Below are 20,819 nucleotides of genomic sequence, written 5' to 3'. Positions count from 1 at the left end.
AAAACTTTAATCCCAGACCTAGGGAGGTAGAAGTGGGAGGATCTCAGAGTTCAAGGCCAGCCTGTTCTACCCAGTGAATTCCAAGGCAGCTAGGGCTTCACAAAGAAACCCTGTCTTGAAAAACTGAAAAACAACAAAAAAAAGAAACAAAGAGAACTTTCTCTTGTATGGACCCACGAGTGTTAGCAATTCAAACAAAGCTTGTGAAGATGGAACAGGGAGGGTGAGCAGAAGACAGGGTACACCTGGCTGCTCTTCCTTTGTAGAACAGAAAGCCCTGGTGCCTCTGCCTAAGCGAGTTAAAGGCCTGACCCCCACACCTCATCTGTTACTGATTGATCGATCGATCGATTGATTGATTGATTGATTGATTGATTGTGACAGGGTCTCCCTGTGTAGCCATGGCTCATCTGGAACTTGCTCTGTAGACTAGGCTGGCCTTGAATTTACAGATATCTCCCTGGAGAGCCATCTCTCCGGCCCCAATACATATTCCTAAATATAACCTGCTCAACTGCACAAGTTACTTGTGCGTGTGTTTTCAGGGCTGACCACTTGATAATAGAGAGCCAGTTGGTATGCTCTTCCCTAGGAAGATTCTTTGGTTGCCTGTAGTTCTTTGTGTACTGTTGAGGTCTCAAGAACTTAGGGAAACACTTCTCTCTCTCTCTCTTTTTTTTTAAATTTACTTATTTTATGTATGTTAGTACACTATTGCTGTCACACCAGAAGAAATCATCGGATCCCGTTACACATGGTTGTGAACCACCATGTGGTTGCTGGGAATTGAGCTCAGAACCTTCAAAAGAACAGTCCACGCCCTAATCCACTAAGCCATCTCTCCAGCCGCCCCCCCCCCCCAGGGAAATTGCTTCCTGAAAACTGAAACTAGGGGCAAGCAAGATGGATCCGTGGTTAAAGGTGGGGGTGGGAGTCCTTGACTGGGACTTGGCTCTTTATCAGGTTCCCCTTCCTACCACCCTTCTCCACCGAAACCCCTTCAAAGCCCCCCAACATTAGGTAGGAGAGAAAGAAGGTTGGGGGGAAGGGGATGTTGATCTCATTTGACTACTTCCTGCGGATTAGGGGCATCGAGTTCCTAGGGGCAAATTATCTTTATGGTCAGGATATGTCCAACCAGCAATTCAGCAATCCAGCAACAGCAGGGAGAGTAGCCGCCGCCACCTCTAGGGGCTCTGGCATTTCTATACCCTCTCAAAAGTCCCCAGAATTCTAAACATAAACTATCTGCAGCTTGGTAAGAGGCAAATCCGAGACTGCTGTGGACCATTAGAAGCAGCCCCATATCCCACACCGGGGATTAAAACAAAAATATAGTCACATGACATATTTGGGTATTTTAAAAGATTTATTTATTTTATGATTTATTTATTTTATGTGAATACACTGTCAGACACACCAGAAGATCAGCTCTTGGCATCAGATCCCATTACAGATGGTTGTGAGCCACCATGTGGTTGCTGGAATTTGAACTCAGGACCTCTGGAGAAGCAGACAATGCTCTTAACCTCTGAGCCATCTCTCCAGCCCCCATATTTATATTTTTTAAAGACATCAAAATTCTCACTACAGGTCCTTGCCTCCAAACCTTACAACCACAATTCAATTCTTGAACTCATAAGATGGAAGGGGGCTACTGGCCTCCACAAACTGTCCCCAAACTGTGACATGTGCAAACTCCCATCCCCAAATAAATGTTTTTAAAAAAATGTAAAAACCTGAAAACAAAACAGAAAGAAAAAGAGGGGGAGGGAGGGAGGGAGGGAGGGAGGGAGGGAGGGAGGGAGGGAGGGGAAGAAGAAAAGACAAAAGAAAGTCAGAGGAAGGCATAAATAGAAGATTTAAAAGGAGGAGGTCCGAGATAATAAAGTAAGAACTGTTTGAAAACAAACAGCAGAGATAAAACAACAGCATAGAAAAACTCCCAGGATGGAGCCGAGGGAAAGACAGAAAACACGGCGGAGCCCATAGCCGAGGGGTGGAGGACCTTGTTAGGGTACAGCATCAGGGCTCTTCGCGCCCCAGCCCCACAACGGTTACTATGGTTACTATGACCCAGCCTGTGACATAACAGCTTCTGGGGTCAGAGCGTCTCAACACTGCCACACACAGAATGTGATTTTACAGAGTCGCCAAAAAGCCTCTGCAAGCAGGTGTTGTCCGGCACAGAATCAAGAAGGAACCTGAGGTACGGAGAAGACAACGCACCATAGCTTCGGAGCTGTGGTAAATACGATCCGATCCGGAGCAGAGTCGGGTCTCCAGGCTCTGGCACCTCCTGCTACCTCCCGGCTTCTGAAGACTTTGCATGCTTGGGAAGGAGGGCGGGAGATAGGGAGGCCAGACTCTATGCTGCTGCCAGCTTCTTTGGAGGATGGAGAAGCTGACAGAATACAGTGGGTTACAGAACGAACAGGGATGATCCTGGGACTGATAGGGAAGTCAAGGAAACAAGTTTAATTCAACCGAGGTACTCAAAAGACGTTTAAGCCATGGGGTGAAAGAGGCATTTAACTCCCTGAAATAAATCCTGGCGCTGCAGTTTTGACTCCGATTTGCTTACTTTCCTCTCCTCGTTCTCCTTTTGCGTCTTATTATTTATTTATTTTTAAATTTATTTATGTATCTTGTTTAATTATATTGAGTGCTCTTGCCTGCATGTACACCTGTACACCAGAAGAGGGCATCAGATCCCTTTAGGTCTGAGAATTAAACTCAGAACCTCTGGAAGAAGCTCTTAACCGCTGAGCTATCTCACCAGCTCTCATTTAGTGTGTGTGTGTGTGTGTGTGTGTGTGTGTGTGTGTGTGTGTGCCTGGAATTTGCCAAGCGGGTTAGACTGGCTGGCCAGCAAGCCCTAGGGACCCACTTGTCTCTGCCTTCCGAACACCAGGATTACAAGCTCATGCCATTCCTCCTGGTGACTTTTCCACAGGTTCTGGGCACTGAATTCAGGTCCATGAGCTTGGCCCGCAAGCACTTCCTGCCTCAGCATTCCCCGGTGGTGCTATGGAGAATTTAAAGAGGTAGTGATGCCATCAGCATAGGCCTACATCAGCAGTGCTAGTGTCCATGCAAGAAGAGGACACAGGAGCACACATGCTCACACTGGTGAGTCTATAGGAACGCACGAGGAGAGGACAGCCATCTAGACACCAAGGAGAGTGAGCAGGAAGACCCCGCTGACAGCTGGATCTCAGACGTTGTCGAGAAAATAAAATTCTATTGTTGAAGTGCTCAAGCCTGTGAGACTGTTAAGGAGAACTAGGCAACTACTATACTATGTATCCACAGAAGAGCTGCTCACGGGGCCACACCAGGGGTTCTTGTCTGCTTCGTTGGCACCTGCCCATACAGGGGACACGCATTTCTCCAAGGCCCAGGACTAAGGTAAAGACACTTAGTAACTTAACTGTAAATTCTGTTTTTTAATCGATTTAATTCATTTTATTTGTGAATGTTTTGCCAGGCCCTGGAGTTCTGGTGGCTGTGAGTCACCATGTGTGTACTTGGGTCTCTGGTAAGGCATTCGGTGCTTTTAACTCCTGAGAAACCTCTGCAGACCATACCTGAGAATTCTTTAAAGAGTTATAGATTAAATATATCCCTTAAAATCACATAAATTCTTTTACTTGGGGGTCTTGAAGGTCATTGCTTTCGTTTATACTTATATATTTAATTATCCTGAAATTGCTTTGTTTTTCTTTTCTTTTCTTTTTCTTTTTCTTTCTTTCTTTCCTGAGACAGGGTTTCTCTGTGTAGCCTTGGCTGTCCTGGAACTCACTCTGTAGACCAGGCTGGCCTCGAACTCAGAGCTCCGCCTGCCTCTGCCTCCCAAGTGCTGGGATTAAAGGTGTGCATGGCCACCTCTGACTGCTTTCATTTTTTATAGTGTCGTATAACCCAGCAAAAACCTGAAAATGTTTGGAATATTTATCTCCTCTAACAAAATTTATGCCGAGTTTTTTTTTTTTTTCATCTTGGTGGGGTGACTATCAGAAAGACCTGACAATAAAGTTTTTCATCTTCCTAAGCCCGTCCAGCTTCCAACCTCAGCATGTTGGATGACAGGGAAGTTGACAATGACTACCAAGCTCATCCGGGACACATACAATGGAAATGCCTGAATTTGATCACATTTCCATCAACCCGACAAGAGTGACAGCCTCCTCACCACACACATGGGAGCCCTGAAGAATCTGCTCCTTCCTCCCTTCTAAACACACACTGAGTTGGGGGGCCGAGATCGGGTGGGGTGGCTCAGTGGCGTGGCACTTGTCAATCATGTGGAGGTTCTGTCTTCCAGCACCATAGAGATAAGTTCAAATGAGAACTGAAGTGCTGCGCGGGAAACCTTGGCTGAGCAGTGCACACGGAGCCATCCACAGTCAGACAGCTTCACTCAGGCGGGTAAACCTGCTCTTATGCTCTTGCTCTGTAATTCCTGTGTTTCCTCTTTCAATGACTAAAACTATGTCAAACTCATTTTCATTTCTAATAATTTTCTAATTTCTGTCACAAGATTTCTTTTTTCTAATGTAAGAAATAGCTCATTGATTTGGTAATAGGTGTGAATCTGCTTTTCTCTCAACACTGCATCTTTTCCTGCAATGTTACTTATGGGTGTGAGTGTTTGCCTGAATGTGTGTCTGTATACCATGTGCACACCCGTGGGCTGCAGAGGTGGTCAGGGCCCCTGGAACTGAAGTTAGTACAGAGGGTTGTGAGCCACCATGCGGTTGCTGGGAACTGAACCCAGATCCCATATAAGATAAGCAAGTTTTCTTACGTGGGAAAACACCTCTCTAGCCCTGAAGAATGGGACATTTTTAGGTTATGAAAACCCTCCCTCAAATAAATTATTTTTAATTACTTTTTCTAAGTGGTCAACAGACAGATGTGTTCACTGACCTAATTTCTAATTTCTACCATATTGATGGGTCATGAAATTAAAAAAGACACCTAGAGCTGGGCACATACCTTTAACCCTAGCACTCAGGAAGCAGAGACAGGCAGATCTCTGAGTTCGAGACCAGTGTGGTCTACAGAATGAATTCCAGGATAGCCAGGGATACACAGAGAAACTCTGACTCAACAACAACAACAACAACACCCCACACACACACACACACATTGGAGCTCTATACTTTTTAAAGATCAAAAATAGGTTGAAGAGATGGTTGACTGCTTTTCCAGAGGACCCAGGTTCAAGTGCCAGCACCCACATGGCAGCTCACAACTGTTCCGTCACTCCAGCTCCAGGGAATCTGACATCCTCACATACACATGAAGGCAAAACACCAATGCACATAAAATAAAAAAATAATTTTAAACATTATTTTTAAAACAAAACAAAAAGCCGGGCGTGGTGGCTCACACCTTTGATCCCAGCACTAGAGAGGCAGAGGCAGGCAGATTTCTGAGTTCGAGGCCAGCCTGGTCTACAAAGTGAGTTCCAGGATAGCCAGGGCTATACAGAGAAACCCTGTCTGGAAAAAACCAAAACCAAAATCCAAACAAACTAACAAACAAAAAGCCCAGAGTCTTACTATGTAGCCCAGGCTGGCCCAGATTTGAAGAGCTCTTCCTGCCTCCTCCTCCTTAGTGCTGTGATTAAGGGTGTCACTGAGTGCATTGTTCAGTGACCCACTTAGAAAAAGGCCACCTGCCCTGTTCTTTTTTTCTGTTCTCTGAGCCCAGATCCTTGTATGTACTAGGTAAATATTCTACTATGAGCCACATCCCAGGACTCAGTGTGTCCTTATAGTCCTTGTGTAGCCAAAGTCCATGCACAGTGTGTCACAGTGGAACTCTCAGGGCTTAAATTAAGATTTAGGAGATAATGCTTAATGCACTAGAGAGGCAGAAGCAGGCAGAGCTTTGTGAGTTCAAGACCAGCTTCGTCTATGTAGTGAGTTCCAGGACAGCCAGATATAAACCTGGCTCAGAGAGAGACAGAGAAACCATGTCTCAAAAAACAAAACAAAACAAATAAACACATGTAGGAGTTAGATACCTGGATGAGAGTTTGTACGCAGAGCCAAGCTGCTAGACCATGGAGGGAAGCTGCTGTTGGCGCATGCCTGCTCAGCTGAGGGTACACTGGGGAAAGGGCCTCTTCTCCTCCTGAATGATGTCATGCAAGCTTGTCCCGTCGATTCTAACACCTGAGCTTTTGGGTTAGAGAGAAGAAAAGGAAAGCAAGCTCTTTGACATAGTCTGGTTTGTCTGCATTGGTTCTGAGTACATGTCAACCACCCCCTCGTTTGTCTTCTCATGGAGAAGACAGAATTAAAGGCATCCTGGATTCTACTGGGAAATGTCTTTTTCTGTGTAAGAAATCCATGATGGACACTTTCACTTTTTTTTTTTTCTTTTTGGTTTTTCAAGACAGGGTTTCTCTGTGTGCCCCGGCTGTCCTGGAACTCAGTCTGTAGACCAGGCTGGCCTCGAGCTCAGAAATCCGCCTGCCTCTGCCTCCCAAGTGCTGGGATCAAAGGTGTGTGCCACCACTGCCCAGTCCACTTTCACATTTCATGTTTTACCTTAAACCACGGTACTGGCTGGTTTTGTGTGTCAACTTGACACAAGATGGAGTTATCACAGAGAAAGGAGCCTCCCTTGAGGAAATGCTTCCATGAGATCCAGCTGTAAGACATTTTCTCAATTAGTGATCAAGGGGGAGGGCCCATTGTGGGTGGTGCCATCCCTGGGCTGGTAGTCTTGGGTTCTATAAGAGAGCAGGCTGAGCAAGCCAGAGGAAGCAAGCCAGTAAGTAACATCACACCATGGCCTCTGCATCAGTTCCTGCCTCCAGGTTCCTGCCCCGTGTGAGTTCCAGTCCTGACTTCCTTTGGTGATGAACAGCAATGTGGAAGTGTAAGCTGAATAAACCCTTTCCTCCCTCTCTTGCTTCTTGGTCATGATGTTTGTGCAGGAATAGCAACCCTGACTAAGTCACACCACCTTTCTGGATGTGAATGGAACTCTGGCCTCAGGCAGGCCTGGGATTTGTGTCTATCCCAAGGGCAAAGATTTTGGGCTTTACACAGTGTAGACTATTACAGGCCTCAGACCTGACTCCATGATTGAAGTACTGTTCATTCAGTTAACACTCAGCACACTGACAAAATCACCTGCCAAATTAAAAACAACCGCCTAATCCATCAAAGTCCTCAGTTCCGGGAAGGTCTCTCCACGCACTAGCCTGGCTTGTTGGCATCAGCAGTCCCCCTCCCGGCTAACCGTTCTTAACTGAAGTATGACAACCAGGGTATGCTTTTGTGTGTGCTTAAAATCTCACCCAGCGCTACACTGGTCCCGCAGACACTCAGTAAAGTCACTGGCGGCAAACGAAGACTTTCTGTTGGCTTAAACCCACATCTAAGCAGTCTTCTCTGATGAGTCCCCTCAGCACAGAGTGCTCAGGAAGAGTCTTCTAAAGGTTGGTTCTGACTGGTCCTGGCAGGTTACTCTGTCAGAAGCCTCATGGTCACTTACAGGGAGGTGGTTGTTCAGCTTTTCAGACTCCTAGGGCCTTCTGAGCCCTAGGAACTCCATGGCAAAAGGGACACCTTCCACATTGCACCACAAGGCTACCCCACAGAGAGGGCAGGCTGCATTCCTAAATCACTCAGAGGGGTCAGACTCTCAGACACTTGTCCCTGCTCCTTCATAGAGCCTTCCCTGTCTAACAAATCACTCTTAGAGGTTCCCAGAGCAGATGCCTCATTTTGAAATTAGAAAGGACACAGGCCCACTTTTCTATCCTTGCATTTCTGAGGCGTGCTCCCTAAAGAGACACATCTCTAGGGAAGTTTGTGTTGACCGCTGAGCTCAAAAGCATTGCCTGTGCGGTGTTAAAACAGAAGTCTGTCTTCATGCTGTGCTCTTCGTAGTCAGTTTTAGAGGCACAGCAGTGATTATCATGTGACTAACACATCATGACAGGACCCTACTGTGCTAGGTGCCTTTCCCCTGGTTAGCACCCCCCTCATGCCACCCCACCCCGCATTCAGCTTCCCTCACACTCGCAACTCCTTGCAATTTTAAATATCATGCTTGTCTGAACTTGAGACCTTTACACAGGTGCCTCTCTCTCCCTTGTGCCTTTTAACATCATAGTGCACAAAAATAATAATACTGTGACATTACCATCCTTTATTTTATAGACCACCTTACCACCACACAGGATTTCTCCCACCTCCTATGCTGGGCTACCACCATCTTCCTCTCACCCATGACAGGTCTCCTTTGCAAAGCCCTACTTAAGGGCAAGGACAAAGGAAAAGGAAGGGGAAGGAAGGGAAGGGAAGGGAAGGGGAGAAGAGAAAGGGGTGGGAGGGAAGAGGCAGGTTTTAAATTCACAACAGCCATATGCAATACTTATCTGAGCCAGGCGTGGTGGTGCACGCCTTTAATCCCAGCACTCGGGAGGCAGAGGCAGGCAGATTTCTGAGTTGGAGGCCAGCCTGGTCTACAAAGTGAGTGCCAGGACAGTCAGGGCTAACAGAGAAACCCTGTCTCACCCCCCCTCAAAAAAAAAAACCTTATCTGGTCAAGACTTCTTTTTTTCTTTTTGAAAACTTTTAAAGATTTATTTATTTATTATATTTATATGAGTATACTGCCGCTGTCTTCAGACACACAGAAGAGGGCATCAGATCCCATCACAGATGGTTGTGAGCCACCATGTGGTTGCTGGGAATTGAACCCAGGACCTTTGGAAGAGCAGCCAGCACTCTCAACCCCCAAGCCATCTTTCCAGCCCCAACCTCTTCCATTTTTGATAGTCACCACCCACAAATAAATCTATTCATGAGTAAGTGGATGGAATCGAAAGTCTTTGACTTCTAAAATGAGACCAAATTGAAACTCCTTTTTTAGACTCTAATGGCTCCTCTTTTTGTTTGACTGTCAAAAGAATTCCCAGCAAAAGGCACAACAGGAGCGACAGTTGTGGGGACTCCAGCTTCAGGAACACCAGCACCCTCTTCTGGTCTTCACGTACATCTGCACTCATGTGCACAGAGTCAACACACAGACGCACATACATATACATAATTACAATCAATGCTTAACTTTTTAATAAATAATTAATTGTATATATAAGGAAGTAAATAATTTAAAGATTTAACTTTTTAAATGAAGGGCTTCTCTGTGCATCTGGACAGTTGACAGAGGTGAGACCATCTGGCAGTCTCCTTCAGTGGTAGAGGGAAAAGAAGATGAAGCTGAGGAACAAGCTTGTGGTAGAAGGCGTGAAATGATGGCTTCAAACACAGCCAGAGGTGGTGGGAGGGGAGGCAGGGGCAGGGCTAACAGGAATCTGTTGATAGCCTTGATCAGGGTGAAGACAAAGCAGTCAAGACTAGTTCACAGGAGGTTCAGTTGACCAGCCACATGGAAAGCAATTTCATTGGCTGAAATCTGGAAGGCTGAGAGAGAGGAGACAGGCATTATTATGGATTTTGTTTTGTCGATATTAAGTCTCCAATATAAATGAAACAAACTAAGAGTTAAGCAAGCAGTTGGGTATACAGAGATCAGGGATTAAGATCTGTACTGGGGCTGGAGAGATGGCCCAACAGTTAAGGGCACTGAGTTCAAATCCCACCAACCACATGGTGGCTCACAACCATCTATAATGAGATCTGATGCCCTCTTCTGGTGTGTCTGAAGACAGCTACAGTGTACTTACATATAATAATAAATAAATCTTTGGGCCAGAGCAAGTGGGGCTGGAGCAAACAAAGGTCCTGAGTTCAGTTCCCAACAAACACATGAAGGCTCACAACCATCAGTACAGCTACAGTGTACTCACATACATTTTTTTTAAAACAAAGATCTGTACTGGGAAGAAATTTACATGTATGTAAGCACTTGAGAGAACAACACATAGTAAGACCCTGTAATAGAGAAGCTGTCTCAAGACAAAGTCACTCCAATATTTAGAACCTGAGAATAAGAAAAGGAGGAAGAGGAGGAAGGAGAAGAAGAAGAGGAAATAGACACATATACAGAAACTAAGAAAGAGCGGCCATTGAGGTAGAACTAGGAGAGGGAGAGCCATGTCTTAGAAGTCTCAGGAATAAAGAAAGCATGGGGCTGTAACGGCTCAGCAGTTAAGAGCACTGGCTGCTCTTGCTGAGGACCCAGGGTTGAATCCTAGCACTCACATGGCAGCTCACAGCCATCTATAACTCCAGTTTCATAAGATCTAGTGCCCTCCTATGGCCTCTGCAAGTACTGCATGCATGTGGTACTCTTACATATACGCAGGCAAAAAAACGCTCCTATACATAAAGTAAAATTCTTGTTTTAAAGAGAGAGTCAGGATGGTTAGAGCAAAAACAACAGCAACAAACATTAGTGGTGCCTCGGAGAAACCAGAGGGCCCACACATTGCTTGGTGGGCATAAATGGCACAGCCAATTTGGAAAACATTTTGGGATTTTCTCAAATCTAGAGGTACCATCTGACCCAAAGAGTATTAAAAGTAAAAATACCTGTCCAGATAAAAATTATTTTTAAAGGGACTAGAGAGATGGTTCAAGGGTTAAGAACACTTGCTGCTCCTGCTCAGACTAGACCAGGGTCGCTTGTAACCCTCTGTAACTCCTGGGGATCTGCACCCTCTTTTGGCCTTCTGAGGCTTGAGCAAGCACACACATGGTACAAACACATACATGCAGACGACCCACACACACACACCCACACCATCCACGCTTCTCCAGTCCCTTCTGCTTCTTCACGTTGTCCCAAGAGCGGCTCTGGATGGTGGTCGCTGTGGGTGAAGCCCGTGGACTAAGAGAGAGTTCAGAAGCCCAGACGGTGTTGCTTATTCTCAGGAGGAAATCCATGTGGATTGCAGCTCACTTCCAGCTCCCACGTGCACCTGTCTTCATGGCCAACTTTAGCGAGAGCCGCACCGCAGTTGCCATTTCTTGTGTCTCACTGACACAAGCCTCTACGGGGAAGAGCAACCTGTCCCTGTCCTGGGTGGGAGTCCCTCCTGAGTCTGCGTTGCAGGCTCCCTCCAGGAGAGTCAGTGAGGCCTCAGTGTGCGTGCGAGCATCGATCTGTGGCCCGCTGGTTCTAGCTGTCGGCGTTCTGATGTCTTCTGATATAAAATCGCTGTTTGCACAGGGGGAACCGGAGCAAGAGGACCTGGCTTCCAGAGTGGGGTGGGGTCTGCGGGCTGAGAGTGAGATAGGAAAGAGCAAAGAGGGAGGAAAAGAGAAGGGAGAGATGAGAGAAAGAAGAAAAAGAAGAGAGGAGAGAGAAGAGAGGAAAGAGAGAGAGAGGAAAGAGAGAGGAGAGGAAAGAGAAGAGAGAGAGAGAGAGAGAGATCTCCCGGCCCACTCCGTGTCCTTTCACTGCTGTCTTTGTGGGTAAACTGTCTGTTTCTACCACTGTCCCTGCATCCCGGTGGCTTCCTTGCTGCAGGACATGATGACCTGCAAATGCCTGCAGATGTCCTCTGGCTGCAGCGCTCAGCGGTCAGCGCTGGAGAGACAGGGGCGTGTATCGTGACGTCAGGAACTGGGCGGGACCTGCCCCGGAAGCCGGCGCTGCGGACCTGGGAGCGCGGACATGGAGGCACCCGGGGTGCTGCTGGTGATGGGTGTGAGCGGCTCCGGAAAGTAGGTCGTTGGGGGGACTGGGGGACGGGAGCTGGGAGGCTGTGGGGGGCCTGAGCCCTGGGAGCCATGCCTTTGCAGCCCCTGTTGAGGACCCCTGCTGTCCTGCCCCGCTGGCAGCTGCTCCCCAGGGTCACCGCGGACCGTGGCTAGCGACCCTTCTCAGCCTTACAAACCTGGGCCTGGTGACACCTCGCAGAACAGTGTGGGAGGGTGCGAACCCCAAACCAGGAGGCAAACGTCGCCCTGGGTCTTTACAAAGCTTTGCCTGGGTGCATGGTCTCCCTAGTAGGTGAGTGTCTGGATTCTTCCAAATAGATTTTGAAAAGTGAGAATCAAGCTTGATCGTGTGCCTGCTCAGGCTGGAATGTTAATATGAAAGTGCTGCTAGAACTCTGCAAAAATGTGCAGTTTCTTCTCAGCCCAGTGCTGGAAGGTTCAGAAGTAAGCAAGCAAGCGGTTGGCATTTGGTTTGATAGACGCCATCTAACCGCAAGATTCTTTAAACTGAAAGTGAAACGCAACAGAGTAACTCGGTGGTGGAGTGTTTGATTGTCGTGCCGGGGGTTCAATCCCAGCACCACAGAGTGAACAAACAAACCCCAGAGGCAAAAACCCCGCTGTTGTACGACTCTACCCAGAAACCCTTTCACTTCTGTCCAGAACCGCACAAAGCCCATAGTACGAGCTCAGATTGTCTTTGTGGTAGAGACCGGGGGATAAGCCTGAGAGCATCACCGGTGTTTGTTTTCTGATGGAGTGGCTGGACTGGGCTGATTTGGAAATAGAGTTCAGGGGCTGGGGAGTCGATAGAGGCGCTGAATGAGAACTCAGTTGAGTGACAGGTACTGCAGGGTGAAAAACTAAGAGGAACTCTACAGGAGAGATGGAGGAGGGTGTTGATGGCACGGGATCCATCTCTGCTCCTGTTTGTGTGTCTTGTGTCTACGGGGTTTTGGTCTGAGTACCATAAGGGTGCAGTGCACACGGTGGTCAGAAGAGGGCACCAGAGTACCTGCAATGGGAGTTCCATACAGATGGTTGCAAGCTGCCATCTGGATTCTGGGAACCAAACCCAGAGGTCCCGGAAGAGCAGCTAGTGGTCTAACTGCTGAGCCACCTTTCCAGCATTGTGTGTATCTGGTAAGCTAGCAGTGCTTTGAGATTTTACGGGCCCTCGAACTTTACAGTGTGCTGGCATTTAAACTTTTTATTAAACCCCTCTCATTGGATACATCAACCACACTTCAGGGCAGGTCCCATCCTGGGGAGTAGTTGGCCAACAAAAACCAAACTCTGTAGTATTTAAAGGGGAAAAAAAAAAAAAACCTCTCTCTTGAATCTTTGATAAAAGCACAATTTTCTTCATTCATTCAGTGTTCTCTCTCAAAATATAAACATTTATGCAGTAGGGACTAAAACATTCTCTCTTATTATTTTTGGTTGGTTGGTTGGTTGGTTGGTTTGGTTTGGTTTTTCAAGACAGGGTTTCTCTGAGTAACAGAACCCTGGCTGTCCTGAACTCATATTTTAGACAAAATTGGCCTTGAACTCAGAGATCCACTTGCCTCTGATTCCTAGTGCTGGGATTAAAGGCATGCACCACCATACCTGGCTAGTTTTGGGTTTTTGAGTTAGCATCTCCGTGTGCTATCCAACAGTCTAGAACCAACTGTCCATTTCCCTGCCTCCACTTCTTATATCTACCACAGAGCTACAAAACATTATTGAGAAAAAAAAAAAAACCTTTCCCTGGTGTGTGTGTGTGTAATTATTTTTTAAGACAGTGTCTACATAAGACAGCCTGTGTAGGCCAGAGATCTCCTTAGAGAGATGGTCCTGCCTTTGCCTCCAAGTGTTGGGATCTCAGGTACGTGCTACCACCTCTAGCTCGGAGTCTTAGTTAGATATGATGCATTGCTTTCTGGCTAATACACCTTCACCAGTATCCCTAAGGACAGTGAAGACTGTCTCTAGACTCCATGGCTAAGGGCATGGCTGCTTTGGGACCACGAAGGAACCTGAATCTCAGCTGTGCATCTCTCAGGCTCTCTCTCAGAACAGCTGGCACTCATACGTGTTGGGCAGAAATAACAATGTCTGTATTCTCTCCACAGATCCACTGTGGGTGCACTGCTGGCCTCCAAGGTAACTCCCCTTGCCCACTGTGTTCTTGTCCACGGCTTCCTCCCTTTCTTCTGGCCTATGTTTGTGCAGATGCCTCAACATGGTCATCCAGGTTTCTTCCTGGTAGTGGTAAATCAGAGCTATCAGTGAGAGAGGGGCAGCTCAGACCAGTGGTGTCTATACCTGCCTGCCAGTAAGCTCCCAGTGGCTGTCACAGGGGCCATCTTGCTGACGCTACGTATATCTTTCCTTTTGTTCCTAAAGCTGGGATGGAAATTCTATGATGCCGATGATTACCACTCCGAGGAGAATCGGATAAAGATGGCGACAGGGGTACCACTGAGCGACCAGGTAACATCGGCCACGGGTGTCCAATATTGCTGTAACACGCCTCCACCTCCGTTAGCCTAGAATCTGAACCTCCTCCATGAATTCAGCCCCAGGAGTGACCCACCCTGCCCTCCCTGGGTGCAGCTTGCCACAGTTTTTTGCAGGATTTTTAATCTGCAGTCCTCGAGTGGGCAGAGGCTCCTTTGTGCTCGTACAGTGAAGACGTCAGCACCTCCCGGGTCCTTTCACTTCCCCTCCACCACCAAGTTCTGGTGAATTCCACTCCAGGACCACAGCAATCACGCAGACTCCAATGTGGCTATGCGTCTTAGTTTCTTTTCTGTTGCTATGCTGAAAGCATGACCACGGCATCTCAGAATAAAAAGAAGCGTTAATTGGGCTTATGGTGTCTAAGGGTTGGAATCCATGATGGTGGTGCATGGCTCAGCAGCAGAGACAGCTGAAATTTTACATATCGATCTGAGGTATGAGGCAGAGAGCACGCTGGGAATGCTCACGTCTTCTAAAAGCTCAACTCCTCCGCCCAAGGGCAAACTTCCTCCAAAAAGGCGAGGATTCCTCTTAATCCTTCCCCAAAACTTCCATCAATCAGGGAAGCGGTTAGTCAAACATCCGAGCCTTTGCAGGCCATTCTTACTCAAACCACCACACCATGCCACCATGTCTGAGACTCTCCCAGCGCGTTGCCGATCTTAAGGTCCTTGAGTCTCTTTTAGAAATGTCAGGTACATCTCCATTGGAGCCACTCAGCTCCTTAGTCATGCCCACCTCCATCTTCATCCGAACCACTCAGCCGCTTGGTCTCTCCCGTGACCGTGTTCCTCCTCATGGGATCTTTGTGTCCACTGTCCTACTGCTCTCTGTGTTTCCTCCTTCATGACTGACTGACCCATGGTCATCTTAAAGTCTCAGATCCTAGGCCACTCCTTGGGGGAGCCTACTCAGAGGTGGTACTTCCTGTTGAGTTGAAGGTTTTATAATCCACCAAAAATAAGGCTTCCATGAGAAGTGAATTTGAGCTGTTTAGATGCTGTAGTGGTTTGAATAAGCTTGGCCCAGTGAGTGGTACAATTAGGAGGTGTGGCCCTGTTGGAGTGGGTGTGGCCTTACGGGCATGGGCTTTAAGACCCTCATCCTAGCTCCCTGGAAGCCAGTCTTTTCCTGTTTGCCTTCGGAACTAGATGTAGAACTCTCAGCTCCTGCATGGTGCCTGCCTGGGCACTGCTGTGCTCACTCGCCTTAATGATACTGAACTGAGCCTGTAAGCCAGCCCCAATTAAATGTTGTCCTTAGAAGAGTTGCCTTGTCAGGCGGTGGTGGCGCACGCCTTTAATCCCAGCACATGGGAGGCAGAGGCAGGTGGATTTCTGAGTTCGAGGCCAGCCTGGTCTACAAAGTGAGTTCCAGGACAGCCAGGGCTACACAGAGAAACCCTGTCTCAAAAAAAAAAAAAAAAAAAAAAAAAAGAAGAGTTGCCTTGGTCATGGTGTCTGTTCACAGCGAGGAAAACCCTAGCCAAAACATATGCAAAAAAGGGGGAGGGGTACGGGGTTGTGGGGTGGCAACACTCCTACAGAATCCCAGGAAAGGAAGTAGAACTTTCTTGGCTGACATTGGGACTTCAAGCTCGAGTCCCCTTCTGCTACACAGCCGCAGGAGCTGCTTTAGGGAATACACCCGAGAGGCTGGAGAGGTGGCTCCGTGCTTAAGAGCTCTGGCTGCTCTTGCAGAGGCCTGGGGTCCTGTTTCCAGCACCCACGTGGCACTCACAGCTGCCTGGGACTCCAGTTGCAGGGGATTCCCCAGCCCTTTTCTGGCCCCACTGAGAACCAGAAGCTCTCAGTGTGCGTAGACACCACGCAGGCAAAACACTCCCGTAAAATAAAACAAAACTTAAAAAGGAAAAAATATATCCAGGAAGTTAAAAGGTTTAGAATAATAGCATCATCTTTCTAATCTCCTTTCATGCTTGAGTGTGTAGGAAACCTTGGCTAACCAGAGTCATTTGGGGAGGCAAACTCAAATGGTGTGTTAAGACATTAGTTCAAGGGCTGGAGAGATGGCTCAGTGGTTAGGAGCACTGATTGCTCTTGCAGAGGTCCTGAGTTCAATTCCCAGCAACCACATGGTGGCTCACAGCCATCTGAAATGAGATCTGATGCCCTCTTCTGGTGTGTTTGAAGAGAGTGACAGTGTACTCACATAAACAAATCAGTTTTTTTTTGGGGGGGGGCGGGGGGAAGGGGTGGTTTTAAGACAGGGTTTCTCTGTGCAGTCCTGGCTGTTCTGGAACTCACTCTGTAGACCAGGCTGGCCTCAAACTCAGAAATCTGCCTGCCTCCACCTCCCAAGTGCTGGGATTACAGGCGTGCGCTACCACTGCCTGGTTATAAACAAATCTTTTAAAAGACAATAATCCAAGGCTGGGGTAGAACTCAACTACAAATCAAGTGCTTAGCTGTAGGTTCTGATCTGACGCATTGAAAGACTCTATCAGCCATAGTCAAGTCAGAGGTGTGCATGAAAGACAGGGAGGACGTCTGCACCGGTGGGGGATTGGAGGGGGTATGAAGTATTGTAACTTAAGGGAATTTATAGTTTTATGAAATGAGCCATCGAAACCAGAACCAAGAAAATGTTTCTGTGGTGGTAGGCCTGTGGCTTGGCCCCCCAGCAGCCTGTTCATGCCCAGTTCTCATAACCACTGAGTTCTCTTTAAAGCTGACTGTTGTGACTATGGTATGGCTGTTTCTGTACAAGCAGTACTGGGGAAGCTACTTTGAGTCTGTTCTAATTTCAGGACAGGATTCCATGGCTTTGCACCTTGCACGACATTTTACTAAGGTATGACGTCATACCCGCCCGTGGTATAATCCAATAAATTAAAAATCACTTCTGAAACCACAACTGGATGCATCCAACGGGGTGGAGACAAACACTTAGCACTTGCACATACCAGGTACCTAGCCAACCTCCGTCCTCGGGACAGCTCTGGATGGGCCCATTTTACGGGTGAGGAACTGATGCCCGGGAATAGAACACTTGAGCCTAAGACTGCTCAGTTCACAGACGAAAGACCCTCAATTTAAGATTGCTTAGCCCACTGCTTAACTCCATTTTCAAGTAGCACTTGACATTGGCAGAGACTGCCCCACCACCTACGATTGAAACCTTTGCATTGCTTCATTCTTCAGCCCTCATCCTTTTTTGGGGTGGGGGTGGGGTATGTGTTTTCTTATATTTTGAAAACAGAGATGTGGCTTTGGGACAGCCTGTTGTTCTAGCCTGTTCAGCTCTGAAGAAAACGTACAGAGACATCTTGATCCAAGGAGGAAGTGATGTGCCCCTGAAAAGTGATGACTCAGCAAAGGAACTGCTGGCCGGTGGGAAGCTCCTGGTGGTCTACCTCTGCGGCTCGTTTGACGTCATTTATGGACGCTTGCTCCAAAGAAAAGGACATTTTATGCCGCCCGAGTTACTGCAGTCCCAGTTCGGTATTCTGGAGCCCCCATCAGCTCCCGAAAACTTCATCCAAGTCAGCGTGGACAAAGGTCTCCCGGAGATCGTCGCTGCCGTTATGGAAGCCCTCAAGTGAAGATCTCGTTCATAGCAGAGTGCACTCTGCTCCCAAGCTCCTCGCCCGTGGTGTCTTCTGAATTCTTTATTTTTAGAGGCAGTGTTTCTCTGTGTAGACCAGGGTGGTCTGGAATGCAGAGATCTGCCTGCCTCTGCCACCCCGAGGGCAGGGATTAAAGGCGTACACCACCACCATCGATCGGGCTGTACTGTAAATTCTTAATTGGGGAAAAACCGCAGTGCTTGGAGGCAGAAGCCGTTGTTTGATTGTGTTAGGAGTTTGTGGCATGCTTGGCAGTGTGCAGCTGTGACAGGACAGGGGGAGGGTGGTAAAAGTTAAAAATGCACTTGAGAGATGGCTCAGTGGTTAAGAACACTGACTGCTCTTCCAGAGGTCCTGAGTTCAAATCCCAGCAGCCACGTGGTGGCTCACAACCATCTGTAATGGGATCTGATGACCTCTTCTGGTGTGTCTGAAGACAGCTACAGTGTACTCATGATGTAATAATTTTTTTTTTAAAGATTTATTTATTTATTATATGTAAGTACACTGTAGCTGTCTTCAGACACTCCAGAAGAGGGCGCCAGATCTTGTTACGGATGGTTGTGAGCCACCATGTGGTTGCTGGGATTTGAACTCTGGACCTTCGGAAGAGCGGTTGGGTGCTCTTACCCACTGAGCCATCTCCCCAGCCCGATAAATCTTTTTTTTTTTAAAAAAGTTAAAGACTGAAGTTTAAATTGATGTACAATGTAACCTGATGGCCAGAGGAAATCCTGTAATCAGTGCTAGGAATTACTACCTTGCGAAAGAACAATTGCTTGTGCCTGTATCTGTACAAAAGAATGAAATTTGCTATCCCGGAAACTGGTTTCAGCAATAGAAACCTCAACAGAACCGAGCCGCCCACTGCATGCCACACTACCAAGTACAGTGGCACTACTTTTAAATATTTTAGGTTAGCATAGAAAATCATAGGCTCCATCTTCTGTCATTTACTATCTATAATCTCATTTATTGTCATTATTATTAGTGGGTTGTTGTTACAGGTGGCCTCAAACTCAGACAGTTGCCTCTTTCTGCCTCTCCAGTGCTGGATTGAAGGCTTGCCCCACCATAAACGACTTCGTTTTCATACATTTGTGTTTATACTTTATTCTAATTCTCACTGCCCTTCCCCCACTCTGTGTCTCCTGCTTCTTTCTGGCAGATTCCCTTCCTTTCCCCAGATGGCCATCTTCCTGCTCATGGCTACTGCCCTTTCTTTAGACCTTTTCACACACACACACACACACACCACCCTATATGTATAGGGACCTGCTTGGGGGAGAATGGGGTCTTTCCACAACTACCCAAAATTTCATTGTTTGTCCACACGTTTGACGGACATCTCAGGCTGCCTCCATTTCCTGATAGGGTTACAAGCAGCTGCCTTTTTGGTTGAGCAGTGTGACGGATCATCTTGTCAACCTGATGGGACTTAGAATCACCGTGGGGAAAGAAAGACTTTGAGGGGTTTTCTCCTTTTTAAAATCACCTTTGTGTTGTTTTTTTGAGATATTATCTCCTAGAATTCGTTATATAGACCAGGCTGGCCTCAAACTCACCGAGTAGTAAGACTAAAGGTGTGTGTTACCACACCCGGTGAGGGATTTTTTTTTTAAGATTATTTATTTTATGTATACGAGTACACTGTTGTGTCTTCAGACACACCAGAAGAGGGCATCAGATCCCATTACAGATGGTTGTGAGTCACCATGTGGTTGCTGGGAGTTGAACTCAGGACCTCTGGAAGAGCAGTTGGTGCTCCTAACCACTGAGCCATCTCTCCAGCCCTTTCTAAGGGGTTGGACGTGGGAAGACGCACCCCAATATGGGCAGCACCACCCCATGGACCCAGGTCCTTCACTGAAGGAAAAGGATTTCAGAGCTCCGTGCTTCCTGTCTGTGGATGCAGGGTGACCAGTTACCACTGGCTCCAGCCACTCTGAGTCCCTGCCATGATGGACTGCATCCTGTCAAATTGTAAAGCCATAGTCAACCCGCTCACTCTTCCTCAGGCTGCTTCTTGCCAAATGCTTGGTCACAGCAAGAAGGAAAGCGACCGACCGTACATCCCCTGCAAACATGAAGCCTTTGCCCTCCTTTGCTCAGTTATTTGGCACATGTCCTGCCTGGCTTCAGACTTGACGCGGTCAAGGGAGAGACAGGCCACCTTATATTCTCAGATGAGGATAAAAGACTTCCCTACATGGGCGAGGTGTGGTGATGCTTGCCTTTAATCCCAGCATTCCAGAGACAGCTGGATCTCTGAGTTCAAGGCCAGCCTGGCCTACATACTGAGTTCCAGGCAAGCCTAGAGCTATACAGTGAGACTTGTCTCAAGATAACAGCAAATAAATAAAAATAAAGAGAGGCAGAGGCCTAGGACAGCCAGGGCTATACAGAGAAACCCTGTCTCAAAAAACCAAAGAGAGAGGCAGAGGCAGGAGGATTTCTGAGTTCAAGGCCAGCCAGAGTGAGTTCCAGGACAGCCAGGGCTACATAGAGAAACCCTGTCTTGAAAAAAACCAAAATAAAATAAAATAATAAAAATAAGAGTTCCCCACAGTGGGTGGTAGAGGAAGGAGAGCCAGCGAAGCAAGTGTGTGCTGAGTTACACATATGACCTGTGCTCCGGAGGGCTGACAACACAAAACGATCTGTGGTTCTTGGGTGGCCCTACTCAGAGTAAGAGGGAGAGGCAGGCTACCTTCTACTCTCAGGCTAGAGTCCTCCAGGAACCTTGACACCTGGGTCCAGATCTGCTGAAAGAGAAGACTCCCGGGTGGACTGTTCCCTTGCTCAACTCTCTTCTCGCGATGGAAAGGAAAGCAGGTCCTGCATTAGACTTGGACCAACCCAGCAGACATAGCTCAGTGTAGAGAACACTTGCCTAGCATGTGTAAGGCCGCCAAGTGTGACCCCAGCACTGCAAACACCACCTGATGCCTTCGCAGTCAGTGTACTGAACCATCTTGACCGGGTGTTCAGGTAGCCGACCTGAGAGCCTTGCACATGTGCAGAGCAGCCTGGTCCAGAACCCTATGTAGCTTGTGTAT

General features: G+C 47.6%; 1 protein-coding gene across 3 annotated transcripts; it reads left to right on the top strand.

The window, feature by feature from the left end:
* The first annotated feature begins 11,582 nt into the window (after positions 1–11,582).
* On the top strand, positions 11,583–18,857 carry Idnk (IDNK gluconokinase). Of its 3 annotated transcripts, none has more exons than XM_021180577.2 (5): positions 11,583–11,666; positions 13,781–13,811; positions 14,055–14,141; positions 16,942–16,985; positions 17,394–18,857. In XM_021180577.2, the coding sequence occupies exons 1-5, from the start codon at positions 11,617–11,619 to the stop codon at positions 17,734–17,736; spliced, it is 555 nt and encodes a 184-aa protein (XP_021036236.1). In that variant the 5' UTR covers positions 11,583–11,616; the 3' UTR covers positions 17,737–18,857. The 3 variants fall into 3 exon arrangements, with proteins under 3 accessions (XP_021036236.1, XP_021036237.1, XP_085687160.1); XM_085831034.1 differs by lacking the exon at positions 11,583–11,666 and adding an exon at positions 11,741–11,955; XM_021180578.2 differs by lacking the exon at positions 16,942–16,985 and having other exon boundaries at positions 17,394–17,721.
* The last annotated feature ends 1,962 nt before the right edge of the window (positions 18,858–20,819 follow it).

This window comes from Mus caroli, unplaced genomic scaffold (genome assembly GCF_978045245.1).
Source record: "Mus caroli unplaced genomic scaffold, Mus_caroli_1 scaffold_15, whole genome shotgun sequence".
In the NCBI taxonomy this organism is placed as follows: domain Eukaryota; kingdom Metazoa; phylum Chordata; class Mammalia; order Rodentia; family Muridae; genus Mus; species Mus caroli.
The sequence above is the reverse complement of the archived record's forward strand: the minus strand, read 5'-3'. Positions and strand labels throughout refer to the sequence as shown.

Bases quoted from the DNA above. Each gene is read 5' to 3' on its own strand.
- Idnk (XM_021180577.2), top strand. From the start codon at position 11,617: ATGGAGGCACCCGGGGTGCTGCTGGTGATGGGTGTGAGCGGCTCCGGA. The intron at 13,812-14,054 runs GTAACTCCCCTT...TTGTTCCTAAAG, and splicing joins GTGCACTGCTGGCCTCCAAG to CTGGGATGGAAATTCTATGA. The intron at 14,142-16,941 runs GTAACATCGGCC...TTCTAATTTCAG, and splicing joins GGGTACCACTGAGCGACCAG to GACAGGATTCCATGGCTTTG.